The sequence below is a fragment of the Coturnix japonica genome, chromosome 2, assembly GCF_001577835.2.
Source record: "Coturnix japonica isolate 7356 chromosome 2, Coturnix japonica 2.1, whole genome shotgun sequence".
NCBI classification, from domain to species: Eukaryota; Metazoa; Chordata; class Aves; order Galliformes; family Phasianidae; genus Coturnix; species Coturnix japonica.
The window spans coordinates 40,781,978-40,795,827 of NC_029517.1; the positions used below are offsets into that span (position 1 = coordinate 40,781,978).

The 13,850-nt window shown below is 43.3% G+C and overlaps 2 protein-coding genes and 1 non-coding gene across 4 annotated transcripts in view; all 3 read right to left on the reverse strand.

Annotated features, from left to right (window-relative positions):
* The window catches only part of GLB1 (galactosidase beta 1), a 40,633-nt gene extending 28,295 nt beyond the window's left edge, over positions 1-12,338 (reverse strand). The window contains exons 1-2 of the mRNA XM_015854157.1: positions 12,227-12,338; positions 2,046-2,215 (exon numbers count right to left, since the gene is read on the reverse strand). Of these exons, the coding sequence (XP_015709643.1) occupies positions 2,046-2,215; positions 12,227-12,277 (221 nt within the window). The 5' untranslated portion in view covers positions 12,278-12,338. The remainder of the gene's footprint in view (positions 1-2,045; positions 2,216-12,226) is intronic.
* On the reverse strand, positions 5,843-12,340 carry TMPPE (transmembrane protein with metallophosphoesterase domain). 2 transcript variants are annotated; one of them, XM_015854160.1, is made up of 2 exons: positions 12,227-12,340; positions 5,843-10,108 (listed from the first exon to the last, which is right to left on the reverse strand). In XM_015854160.1, exon 2 carries the CDS (start codon positions 10,022-10,024, stop codon positions 8,705-8,707), a length of 1,320 nt encoding a protein of 439 aa, XP_015709646.1. In that variant the 5' UTR covers positions 10,025-10,108; positions 12,227-12,340; the 3' UTR covers positions 5,843-8,704. The 2 variants fall into 2 exon arrangements, with proteins under 2 accessions (XP_015709646.1, XP_032298294.1); XM_032442403.1 differs by lacking the exon at positions 12,227-12,340 and adding an exon at positions 11,015-11,426.
* Positions 12,341-12,556: 216 nt separating this feature from the next.
* Positions 12,557-12,675, reverse strand: LOC116653045. Its single transcript, XR_004306453.1, has one exon. It is a non-coding gene; the product is annotated as a 5S ribosomal RNA (ribosomal RNA).
* Between the last annotated feature and the right edge of the window lie 1,175 nt (positions 12,676-13,850).

The window sequence follows — 13,850 nt, forward strand, 5'->3', positions numbered from 1 at the left end:
GCTTAAACATATGGTCAGGCTTCCTACTATATTCTCATATGATCTCATATCCTCTCATATTCTGTCGCTGCTTAAAACATTCAGGTCTAGAGGAGGGCAACAAAGATGATCAGAGAGTTGGAGCATCCCTCCTATGAAGACAGGCTGAGAGCTGTTATAAACTAATAGAGGATCAATTTAGATTAGATGTTGGAAATAAGTTCTTTGCAAAGAGGATGATAAGGAACTGGAACAGGTTGCCCAGAGAAGCTGCGGATATCACAGCCCTGGAAGAGTTAAAGGCCAGGTAGGATGGAATAATACCAACCAGTGAAAGACTTAAAAGGAGTCCCAAACGTAAGGGCGTCCTATAGCCACATTCTGCCAGAACATCTGGCATTGCTGCTGCCTATCCCAGAGTGATTTCATGCAACCAGTGTCTCAGTCTCTTGCTAATACTTCCACTTACCTATAAAATAGTAAGCAGGAAAAGAAAGACAGAAACACAACTAAGTAATAATCTAAACTTAATTAGATTTTATTTAGGTGAGAGGTGACAGTAGAATTTTTTTTAATTTTATTAAAAGTATACAAAGAGTAATGTGGAAATGTATAGCTTTACATCAAATAATCAAGAGCTGTACAGCTTGATTATCTGCAAGAACACCCAAAAAACATTTATTTATTTATTTAGAGGGAGACATTAGTGTCAAATGGTAAGATTCATGTATTTGGTTCTTGTAGCATATGCAGGGCTCTGAGGTACTTTTTGCCTGTAAGATACACATTTGGGACCTATCTCTCAGTAGAAAAAGATCCAAAGGTAAGCAATGCTGGAAGAGAAATATAAATAAATTCCAACCTGTTGTACAAAAGGAAAAGGAGGTTGTGATAAACCTCTTTTTTTTCTTCCTGTAATTAACAATCCACTAAAAAAGGCTAAGGCTGCAGCAAGTCACATACACTCAAGGAAACACAGCTGTACTATATCTTTTGTACCTGAACATAAACAGTCCTGAAGACTCTAATACCAACAGAGGCCAGTCCTTCCTGTACACCAGAAGTACTCTCTGAATAAAGCACAGGAATAAATGATCTCAACAAGAAAAAATATATATATCTTTTCCTTCCTTGCCACCTCTCCAGCTCTTCTTCACATACCAGCCATTGCTAATAAAATCATTCAGTGTACAAGGTAGCCTTGCAACTCACAGATTAAACAAGGCACGGGTTTTCAGAGAGAAAAAGCAGACCGTTCCCTCTGAACAAACCGCCCCAAACAACAGGTTCTGCACTGCTAAGTCCAACACCGTTCAGTGGTCCACAGCACAAAAGGAGACAGTTTTAAAGGCATACTCCAAGCCCTGTAATAGTTTACAGAAGAAAACCATGCACAGTAATTGCAACCATCACTTGAAAAGACTATGCATATTCACTTTCCACCAATCCGCTTCCCTTGCCATGAAAGGTGGAGTGAAGGTTTAGTAGACACAACTGACTGTTGACATTTTTTTATGTTTGTTTTTGTTGTTCTTGCTGTTTGTTTGGGTTTTTTGTCTGTTTTTTAAGTTTAACTCTTACTTTACAGCTATTTCCCTAAATTTAAACACTCCTGGTGAAAAAGCTATACAGATTTTGACAGCTTCTGCCTAAATTCTGAAGGCTTCAGGACAACACAATCTAAACTGCCTTTAAGACTTTACTGTCACCTCTCACCTAGCCTGCCTCTCAACAAGAGGTTATGATGTCCTTTGGCAGAGTACAGGATTATCTGTTTCTTAGTTGCCAAAGTTCACAGACCAACTATTTGTTTCAGGTCACGTTTACATCCTGGATTACAAAGCAGTAAGCATTGCCTAATAGCAAAGGAGCAGACTATTAGCTGCTATCATCCCGTCTATGCTGAAGGTGGTTATCATGTTCCACTTTTCATTTCAAGAGCTTTCTCACCTACTAAAAAAAACCCAACAGTTTAATTTAAAAAGTAACAATGGCAGCATTCCCTTAACTACTTTATTTAAGCCTCCCAGGACTACAAATAACTTTGAAACTCAGCAGCTACTTACGTCTGAATTGCATCCAGCCCCGCCATCTTCATCTTCAAGAGGCGATCTTTCCAGTAATACCGAGGCACCCGGGAATAGTGAATGCTACCAGAGATGTAACGGAAAGGGTGCCCATCCTTGACAAAGCAGTTGCGGTCATAATCAATCCCAAAAGTCCTCTGGGGTATATTCTGTGTACAAAAATAAGTAAATAAATGTCATGAGAGACATGAAGAACAGTCTACCACTACACAAACATAGTCCACACACAGCCTCCGCTTTCAGCAATAGAGTGTATAGTGTTATCTTTCTACACTATCCGCTTGCAATGCAAGTGATGACTCATTTGATAGGGGAGATTTACCAATTTGTGGAGGTTTTGGAAAACACAACTGATTTCTCGCTCAATGTTACACTAGAAACAAAAGCCATCTGGGAGCTTTTGAGGAATAAATACCATGTTCTGAATGCTCCACGGCACTGGTAGGAGCAGACTGAAAGCTTATGTACTAGTAAATATGAAATTGTGATAAATCAGTCTAAAGGATTTACACACTGATGTAAACCAATGAAGATTAGTCATTTTTAGGGACAGTCCTCCTTTCAACACTTTTCCAGCTAAGCACACCTAAAACATTTACCCAACAGTGAATTTAAAAGAAGCAGGAAAACTCAGCAGGAGAATCTGCAGCTCTGAGACAAATGCCATAACTTCAAGATTGCTGGGATTATCCCTCAAGAGCCTAAATTCATTAGTAATCAAACTACTGGGACCAACAGCAGTACTTCTTTTATTTCAAGTAATTTGCAAAAAATAAAAAAGACAGGAAGACGGGTTTTTATTAATTGTGTGGTCCTGTGCCTTTAAGAACCTTTAATTTTTATTTTTATAAACACTACCATCTTGAATCTTACACCTTTAACACACATCTTTTACAGCTCTGTCTCCAGTACCACTTCTGTCCTTTCAGTAAAAGGTCAGTAGGGATTTATGAAGTGAAAATTAAGGCTAACAGCTGTTAATCTGTTAGTTCTGTGCCTATCAAAAATGTCAAGTCAAGTTAACATAGCTCATATTTCACTGGACAATGCACCACTTATAAATAAAACACACCTTTCAATAGAGTAAATTAAAACCTTTTGAAGGGCACTGTGTTTTAATCTAGAACAGGTGAACCTTGGCCTACCTCACACTAAGAACAGAGCTTAACAATTAGCAAACTGACTAAACCATCGAATTGCTCAGTTGGAAAAGACCCTCAAGGTCATCAAGTCCAACCACAACCTAACCATACTACCCTAACTCAAACAACCCTCCATTCAGTCATGTCCCTGAGCCAAACAGTTTTTAAACACATCCAGGGATGGTGACTCAACCGCCTTCCTGGGGAGCCTATTCCAGAGCTTAACAACCCTTTCTGTAAAGAAGTGTTTCCTGATATCCTACTTAAATCACCCCTGGTGCAATTTGAGACCACTTCCCCTCATCCTGTCACCAGTGAGAAGAGACCAACCCCACTCTCACTCTAAGTACCTTTCAGATATTGGAAGAGAGCAATAAGGTCTCCCCACAGCCTCCTCTTCCTCAGACTGAACAGCCCCAGTTCCTTCAGTCTCTCCTCATAGGGCACATTCTCCAAGCCCTTCCCAGATTCATTGCCCTTCTCTGGACCTGTTCCAGCACCTCAGCATCCCTTCTGTGCTGAGGTGCCCAAAAATGAACACAGTACTCAAGATGAGGCCTCACCAATGCTGAAAACAGGGGCTGGATGACTTCCCTAGTCCTGCTCACCACACCATTCTTGATACTTGATACAAGCCAGGATGCCACTGGCCTTCTTGGCCACCTGGGCACACTGCTTGCTCATATTCAGCCAACTGTCCATCAGTACACCAAGGTCCCTTTCAATCAGGCAGCTTTCCAGCCCCTCCTCCCCAGGCCTGTAGGGTTGCCTGGGGTCGTTGTGACAAAAATGCAGGACCTGACATTTGGGTTTATGGAACCTCATGCAGTTTGCCTTGGCCCATCGATCCAGTCTATCAAGGTCCCTCTGTAGTGCTTTCCTCCTCTCAGGCAGATCAAACTCTCTCCCAGTTTGTTGTCATCTACAGACTTACTGAGGGTGCACTCAATCCCACATCAAGATCACTAATAAAGATGTTAAATAGAAACGGCCCCAGTACGAAGCCCCAGGGGACACCACTTGTGACTGGCCACCAACTGGATTTAACTCCATTGACCACAACTCTTTGGGCTTGGCCATTCAGCCAGTGTTTCACCCAGCAGAGTGTACACCCATCCAAACCGTGGGCAGCCAGCTTCTCCATGAAGATGTTGTGGGGGACAGTGTCAAATGCCTTACTGAAGTCCAGGTAGACCACATCAATAGCCTTACCTTCATCTGCTAAGCGGGTCACCTTGTTATAGAATGAAATCGGTTTTGTCAAACAGGATCTACCATTCATGAACAGATGCTGACTGGGCCTGATCCCTTGGTTGACCTTTAATTGATCCATGATTGCATGAAGAAAAAGTGATGAAATCTGAAAGGCAACAAAGATGTAGACCACCATACAACTCCAGGTCTCCCCCAACTGCACAAGAGCCATCCACTATCACAGGAAATCTGCCCAAAGGCAAGAAGGGACCAACAGACCACAAACAGTTTTGAAGATCTTTCCTATGAAACCACTTTTTTTCCTGGTACCTGGTGAACAGTTTCATTGTAAATGTGTATAACTACAGAAAAAGTGAAGTGAAAGGAACAGAAAAAGTGACTTGCAGTATGCAGGTGTAAGTACAAGGGTGCAAATATCAAGACTCCTGACCAATAGCTGGACAACACTGCCAATCAAGTGCATATTCTTAATGCAACCAGACAGAATAAGGGAGTCAGTTTAATGTGTCACAGACCAAAAGGACAAGAGTACAGATAAAGGATAGAGTACAAAGTAAAAACAAACAAAAGAAACCACCCACAGTGCCAAAAAACTGGAGGAAGAAACTACTGAGTAAACCTGCCCAACCCTATAAAAGGAGCAACTCAGTGTGATAACACAACAAACGCTGGAGGACTACAGACTCCAGGGAGGAGATAACTACAGTGTGTTGCAACTGTGATAAAGTCACAGCCCTCACAGTAAACCTGAAATGAAGTCATAGAAAGCATCTTACATGCACATAGTAATCTAAAACATTCTGGAAACAGCAAACAAATGAACGTGTTTGTTTCACATAGAACAACAGAAAACATATAATCCCAGGCTGGCAGGGCATTATTGCTATATTCTTATGAATTGGAAGACTGAAGGGACTGTAAAGAATTCCACATGGTGACTGCATTTGATTTTTTAACTATATACAGTGGTTTTAGTTTCACCTTCCAAATACAACTAGCTGAGTCCTGGAAGTAAAGAAAGGTGGTTCAAGGTGCTGTTGTTCCCCTATGAGAGAGGATTCTAACCCCCTTACTTAGAATAACCATGACAGGGGCCTATGGCAAAGACACTTTGTGCTGAACATACTGCTCACACAACCCTATTCTTTTTCTATCATTATAGTGGTTCTTTTCCCTGCCCCTTGTCCTCACGTCTTCAGCGCATAAAAGCAGGCACTGGGCACACTTAATAGTGGCTTTACCTTTACCGCTTTCATCCATGCCTCATTTAGCAGTGAGGGTATCAAATTTTCCAAACTTATAGTCAGATTTACAGTCAGTTGTTTTTTGCTGGCAAAAACAGAACCAGCGTGTTAAAACTCTTCAGTGTGAACTGCTACAAGAAATACCGGTACAAAATAAATGGTCATCAAAGCATCCTTCTTGCTAAGTAAATAAAGTTTTATTAAATTCCAACATTTAAAGCATTTGTTATACAACAATTTACATGTTTCCAAATCCTCTCTCCACTGATTATATACCGTAATAAATATTATTCTGGTACTACTCTGGCAGTGATTAACTCTGCCCACATCCAATGCCCCAAATGAACTGGCCTTCTGTAGGATGAAATACATATTCATTTAATTAAGTTCTACAAATCAAATAAATTCACCAATCAAATACATACACCAAAAAAAATTACAAAAGAATTTTTAAAAATACAAAATAAGCAGCAAAGGTTTGGGTTTGTGTGTTTTTTGTTCCTTCATCTGAATACTGAACACAGGTCTAAATCACACGCACCCAAGTCAAACTGGAACATGCATAGAGAAATCCTTGAAGGGCAATTAGGGATTTCTGGCCGTGAGAGATATCAGAAAGGATTAATTCCTCATGCTGTCAAGAAGACAATTGATCTAGGATACTTCCCATATGTAACTGAAAATAAAAAGACAAAAAGAATAGGAGTAAAGTTTGAAGTGTTCTTGGCACAGAAAGAAACATTTTAAATTGTACTTATCATCAAGCAACCAAGCTTTCAGAAGCAATTAAAGAAAACCAGATAAGAACTAAACTATAGTGAAAGAACTCAATACATTTATGAAATGATAATATGACCATATCTGTTCCTGAGAGGATACATAGAGGAGCACACACATACACTAAAGTTATCTGTGCACCTTGATGACAGCAGGACTAGTGCAGGGAGGTTTCCACATGCATTTGGACAGAACGAGGAATGGAATAAAAAGCAGGGCAAACAAAATAAAAATCAGACTAGCAACTCATTGGGACAATAACAGCACCTAAAGACAGTCCTACAAAAGCCTCCTCTTAAGGAAACTAGCAACTAGCCTTCTTAACTCAGTAACTCTTAAGTGAAAATCTGTACACCAGGACTGCTGGTCTAGAGGGAACATCCTACGTTACTGAATCCAGAGCAGAACTTTTAAATGAAGGCATTTAGATAAACAGACAGAGGGTTACAGGCTATCGAGATTCTCCCTACTTCAGACCACTTCACACAGTGTCACTGATGGGAAAGAATCCTGAAAGAACAGAGCATGGGTGGGGGTAGGTATTAAATACATGTGAAAGCTTCAACAAACTTAAACAGATATTGTTGTGTTAAGAAGAAAACTACAGTTACAGGTGATGGGAAACAGAAGGATCTGATCCAACAAGTAGAAGAGCCTGGCAGGCTGGGCATTCTGCTTTCAGACTGAAGAGGACTGACTTGCCCAGCTTTTCCATCAAGCTCCCAGTGCACAATACATCTGCTAGCGTGCCCTTAACAGTGTTTCTCAACATTCTTATAAGTAAAAGTGCAAGACCTTTATAGGGAAGAAGGGGACACAAAAATGGCTCAGTAGTTAGAAACTCCATCTCGGAGGACTCAAGGGATGAAGTGAGACTTCAAAATTTCACACAGAACTCCTCTTGTTTACGAAGCCCATGACAGTGCCAGAGTCACTGCTGCTTGTGGTGCTTCACAGAGCTGCACCGAAGCAGAAGGGGAGGAGGTTGTACAGAAGAGAACTGCTTCATCAGAGGCAATATACTCACATTCATTTGTATCCTACATTTCTTGTAGGAGCTATGAGAACAAGAACATTTGTATTAAGATTTTCTGATCTCTCATATTCCCCAGAGTGATTTTAGTTTGTGTTAAGCTCATCTAGGAAAGATGGAGAGAAAATTGCTCAATATCTTGTAGCAGTTGGTTATTCTGCTATGTGCTTATCAGACAACCAGGCCACTGATACGCAAATATCAAAGAAATGACCTGCAGAAGCCTTTAGTCTTTTAAGGAAGACAGCACTTACTTGACATATTAAAACCTTACACAGAGTTCAAGCTTTAACTCATTGAATCTTATCTGTACGTTTCCTAAGTAACATTCCCATACTCTCATAGAAGAAAAATCACAGAAGGTAAATTAAGTATAAACAAACAAACCAACAAACTGAATTAGGAGGAAAAAAGAGACTGAATACCTCAACTTCTGACTTTGTGCTTTACAACAGGAAGTAGCGAATGCTCAGATAGCAAAAGAAATGATGCCAATTAAGAGATTATTTTTCATTTGCTTTTATTACAGCTGCTTTCAGAAAGTAATTACTAAATGCCCAGTTATTCTAAGGAAAATGCCTGCAGAAAGACAGCTACTTTCTTCTTAAATATCAGTCTCTCTCAATATCTCAAGTGGAAGAAAACTTGGGTTTCAGGAAATAATGTTGGCACCTCCCTGCATTGGTGAGCAGCGCAGACTGGTAGACCCTCAGCATGCTTCAAAGATGGCTAAAGGCAATCAAATGAAAATAGAACCATTCCTTTCCCATAACTTTTGTTAGCATAAGACTTCTGGAATTTAGATATTCAGAGGACACTCTGTGGCCCTCCTGCAAAGCATGCATGTGTGATTTCACTGCAAGAGATCAACCTCACCAGTCTGAGATTTGATAAGGCAACTGCCTGATGCAGAGAATCATGAAGTAGCTGGAGGACACGCAATAAACATGCACAGAACATGCATCATCTCTGTGACCGTGTTATCTTTAAATGTAGAATGTCAGTAATCATGAATTCAAAGAAGGAATTTCTTGAGTATTTTTACACACCCTCTGATTTGTTTCATAGGCCGAAGATATAGCGTTTTCTCCTCAGACTTAACAGAACCTGCTCAAGTCCATCCCAATACATTTCTATCGCCTTCCTGAAGAAGTATTTTCTTTCAGAGTGAAAAAGCCAATATACAGACTAAAAAGGATGGCAAAAATCCATGAAATGGGAAACTCCTCAAGGAGAACGTAGAATTATCTCTGTTATTTCAGCTCTGCTGCCCAATCTCATGGGTATTCCAAAGTACATTGTCCCCGGGCTGACGTAGACAAAGGTGTTCTGCCCAACTTTGTACAAGCCAACAAAGAAAGGATTCAGAAAATAAGCCCCAGCGTTTAGTGGGAACATCTGCCCTCCGTGAGTATGACCAGAGAGAATTAGATTTATGTCTGGTCTCTCCTGAAGAGCCCACTTTGCAGCCATTGGCTGATGAGCTAACAGCACTATTGCATGCTCACTGCTACAACCTCTGAGAGCCTTTTTTAAGTCCATGCCATGCCCTGAGTAGCGCAATACATCTGCCTCAATATCATCAACACCAGCCAGGCAGAACCAGTCATCAGTGCTTTCCGGTGAAACAATCTTCACATTTTCATTGTGGAGAGGCTGAATCTTAAAAGATTTTAACAGCTCAAACCAGTTGCTAACATCTGATGTGTAGTATTCATGGTTTCCCGTCACAAAGTACGTTCCCAGAGGAGAATTAAGCTCTCCAAGAGGCTCAACAGCAGGCCTTATTATCTCTGCCTCAGAGTCAGTGAGGTCCCCAACAATCACTGTGATATCTGGTTTCAAAGCCTTAACCATTCGCACGATCATGGCAAGCTTGGTCTTCCCAACCGTAGGCCCCAAATGGATATCTGAAAGCAAGACCACTTTTAAGTTGTTCATTGTTGAGGGCAGTTTGTGAACTGGAATCTCCACTCTATTCACAGTAGGAGGCTGGGAAGCATTTAGCAGCCCCATGACAGTCAGTACAGCAGTCAGAATGACTGCCAAAACCGGCTTCATTGCTGTTCTGCTGCTTTTACCACCACTGTTTGCCTTAACACCTCTCCCAGCAAAGAACCTGTAAGCCTGTTCTACTGAGCCTAGAGCAAACAGGAAGAAGATAAGAATAATATAGGCCCCCAGGCAAGTGTAGGCAGCTAAAGAAAAGAAATAGGGCTCTTCTGCAACAAGAAATAGCAACGTAAAGAAACTCGAGTGAGCCAAAGCTAGAAACATGAACACAGCTATTTTCCACGGAACAAAAAAGAAGGAGGTGACAGCTGAAGACCTGGAAAACATGGTGACTGTGCTTTTCCAAACATGAAGAGATCCTATCAACATCAGCATGTTAGCAAACAGTGCCATCTGCAGCCTCAGAAGCCAATGCCGCGTCCTGGGCTCCAGCTGTTCTGCCAGATAACTCCGTGATAACATCATGGAGAAGAAAACCACTCCTGCAGCCACTGCAGCCTTTGCTTCAAGGGGCAGTTGCTTGAAGGAGATCATCTTTGCTTCCTGTCCGTTCTGTTCTGTAGGAGTCTCCAGCAGGCAATAATGTGGTTATGAAGGGATGCCTTGGGTCAGTGAAGCCTGCAACCAGGAACCAGTATCAGCCGTTTTAAAATATTACACACATTCCCTTTTTCCCAGACTGCAAATAGGGCCTGTCGTTCTGCACATACTCCCCAGGATACTGGGTCATACAGAATCACTACCATAACGTCGGGGAGGAAATTTTCTCATGCTGGATAAATAATGAACTGAAAACACTCGATCCCGATAGTCTGCTTCCAAGTTCTCTGCCTGCTTCCCTCAATGATTCTTCCCCTTTTCTTTCCTCTCCACTATGGATTCCTTACAGCACTAGGCAATAGATCACTATATTGATGCAATAACCCCTGGAAACAATCATTAAATTATTTGCAAACAATCATTACAGTATTCTACAACCACGACTTGACACCTATTTCAGTATACCCTGGTCTAACAGGATGCAATTAAAGAAATGTGATTTAAACATCATGTACTGCGTTCCATTAGAAGAGGGTATTAAAATAACACAGTTCTGCTACCAGACTGAAAACAGCTACGCAGCCATTCTGTATGAATTCTACTGGAATTCCCCACTTTAATCTGTATTTTGTCCAGTGTATATAATGTTTCTAATATGTTCACATATTTCTATTTAAAATAAATACACTGCTTTATTTTAACCATAGACGAAAGATGTTTGGATGGTCTTTTGCATTATACAATAGCGACCACGTCTGAGATAACAGAAAAGCCCAATTTAAAGCCACACAGGAACATATGCTTAATTTCAAAACACTTCCTGTATTTTGGTCTCTGTTTAACTGGAGAAAAAGAAAGCAATCACTATCACCAAAAATACCTCAGAACTAGGGCAGGAGACCAGCCTTGTAGGATTACACAGAGAGCTAGAGACCAGATGCTTACAAACCCAAGTTTGCCTCCATGCTTATTTGTAGCACATACCTTCCCTAACTGAATGGGATGTTAGCATCTCTGTTTTGACAGGTGCATGCTATGTTTTGAGGACTAAACCAGGCTTTACAAAGACCCCATCTCTCATTGGTTGGTCTCTGAAATACAGGTTAAGAATGAAAACGTGCTGCAACTCTCAGTTCCTCCACGCATCTCAGCTGTTACAACACTGTCCTTAAAAAATAATGCTGAAGGGAAAGCTAGGGAGATAAGAAATGCCCAACTGGTTCAAGTCCACAGTCCTCTAGACTCCAGGCCATATTCAGTCTGGACAACAGCAACAAGAAAGGTTTGTAGGAAGAATGCTACTCTGGCCACTGTCTGTGTGCTGTTCCTCTCCTACCTCCCCAGCAGACAGAGATGTTACTTGAGGGATGTTCCAAAGCACACCTCAACCTTGTCTTTTTTGTACGTTTATGAACCTGATGTGTATTGTTTAATCATTCTGGTTGGAATCTGTTTGCTTCTACAACCTCTTGTAGCAATAGATTACAAAAATTCACTGCATATTTTTACGAATTCTCTTGGATAACTATCTCCCCATGCTGCTTTTTATAGAGCTTTAACCACCTGCACATCACTCAATTAACAAAAATTAAGAAAACAATAAAAATCAAGATGATATTTTGCTTCAAGCTCAAGGAGTAAGTGACAAAGCACAGCTCTCACAGAGGATTTGCCCAGGCTTTTGTTAGACAGCTGTGCAACCCTACAGAGAGACACGGCGGGAGTCAGTATCACAACAGGGCAGGACGGGCAACACACAACTCCCTCACACAGCACGCACAGGAACAGCCAGTTTTTCCATGTCAGGCAGCAGCTCTGTTTCCACTCCCCCCCCCTCGAGTCTGCTTAATGTGCAATTCCTCATTAAATGGATCTAAAGGGCGGGTGGGGTAGAGCCAGCGTGAGGCTGAGGGCCGCGAACAGGGCAGCGGGGTCGCCTCACTTCCTCACACACACGAGTGCCGCCGAGACGAAAGGCGCTGAGGGAAGGAAGGAGCCGGCCTGGCCCGCACCCCCAGCCTTAAAGCACTCATTGATAGCGACTCAGAGGTCGCTATTATTAAATAGAGAGTAACGAAGGCCGTGCAGCATCCTCCTTCCTAAGGGCAGTCTCCTGAGGCGCCATTCACCTCCCCCCCCCCCCCGAGCCCGGGCACGCTGAACGGACACGCTGTGCGAGGAGACGAGGGAACTCACCGCCGCACGGAGCTCCGCTAGGCCGGCCAGCAGGAACAGCAGCCGCCGCATGACAGCAGCGAGCGGGCAGCAAAGCACACACAGCACACGGCGGCGTTCGGCCCCAGCGCTGTCAGCTGACTGAACCCCGTCCCCGCTTGCCCCGCCCCGTGGCCTAAAGAGACCGACCCGAGAAGGGAAGCGGGGCCGCAACGCGCTGCGCCTGAGTGGGGAAAGTGGGGCGGGGGTACACGGGCGGGTGGGAGGTGAGGGAGATCCCAGCTGAAAACATGCAAAAAGGAAAGAAAATACTGAGCCGTTGGAGATTGCAGCGCCAAAGCAAAAAAGGCTTGCCTACAGCACCCGGTATTCCCAGGAGGTCTCCCATCCAAGTACTAACCAGGCCCGACCCTGCTTAGCTTCCGAGATCAGACGAGATCGGGCGTTACCAGGGTGGGATGGCCGTAGGCACTAGGGGAGGTTTCGCAGCTGGTTTTAAGGCACACCCTGCTACGTTACGGTAACCAAGGCTCGTCTGCTTTCTTTCTCTGTTCTGCCGCAGCCTCCCTCCGATCACCACGCTTGCTTCCATCTTGGTCCACCCACATCTTACAGACTTCACCCGCCTTGGGACAACACAAGCAACTCCTTAAGCAGCAATATGATAAGTGTATCTAATTTCATCTCCCTCAGCTTCCCCTTCAACACAGCTGGCAAATCACCCAAAAGATAGTTTAAGCCTATTCCTATGCTTCTGCAGCCCCAAGGCCTCTGCACGTCTCATGAGCATTAGTGAGCACAATATATTGTCCAGCTGACCGGGCATCTTCTTACCACAGAATCTATAAAATCATTAAGACTGGAAAAGATCTCCACCATCATCTAGTCCAACCATCAGCCCATCACCACCATGACTGATAACCATGTCTCTCACTCACACATCCACACCACTCTTCAAAATCTCCACGGACACTGACTCCAACACCTCCCTGGGCAGCCTGTCCCAGCACCTCAACACCACTTCCAGAAGAAATGTTTCCTAATATCCAACTTCAACCTCCACTGCCATGACCTAATGCCATTCCCTCCCATCCTACCACTGTTACCTGGGAGAAGAGGCTGACCCCCACCTCACCACAACATGCTTTCGGGTGGTTGTAGACACCAATTAGGTCTCCCTTGAGCTTCCTCATCTCCAGACTGAACAATCCCTGTTCCCTCAGCTGCTCCCTGTAAGGCTTGTGCTGCAGACACTTCATGGCATTGTTGCCCTTCTGTGTACATCCTCCATGGCCTCCGTGTTCTTCTTGTAGTGAGGGGTCCCAATCTGAACACTCACCAGGGCTGAGCATAGGGGGACGATCACCTTCCTGGTCCCGCTGCTCACACTACTTTTGATACCATCCAGGATGCCTTTGGCCTTTCTGGCCTCCTGTGTACACTGCTGCTTCACATTCAACTGGCTGCCAACTAACACCCCCAGTCCTTTCCTTCTGTGCAGTTGGCACCTACTCCATCTGCATGGTGGTAGTCACTTTCCCCATGCTCACACCTCCTGCAAGCACACACAAGCCCCATGAGGCCCAGGGTCATGCCCCAGTGCCTGAGGGGATGAGGAAGGCCCCCACTGCCTTAACATTTTAAA

Coding starts and splice junctions, on each gene's coding strand:
- TMPPE (XM_015854160.1), bottom strand. CDS start 10,024: ATGATCTCCTTCAAGCAACTGCCCCTTGAAGCAAAGGCTGCAGTGGCT.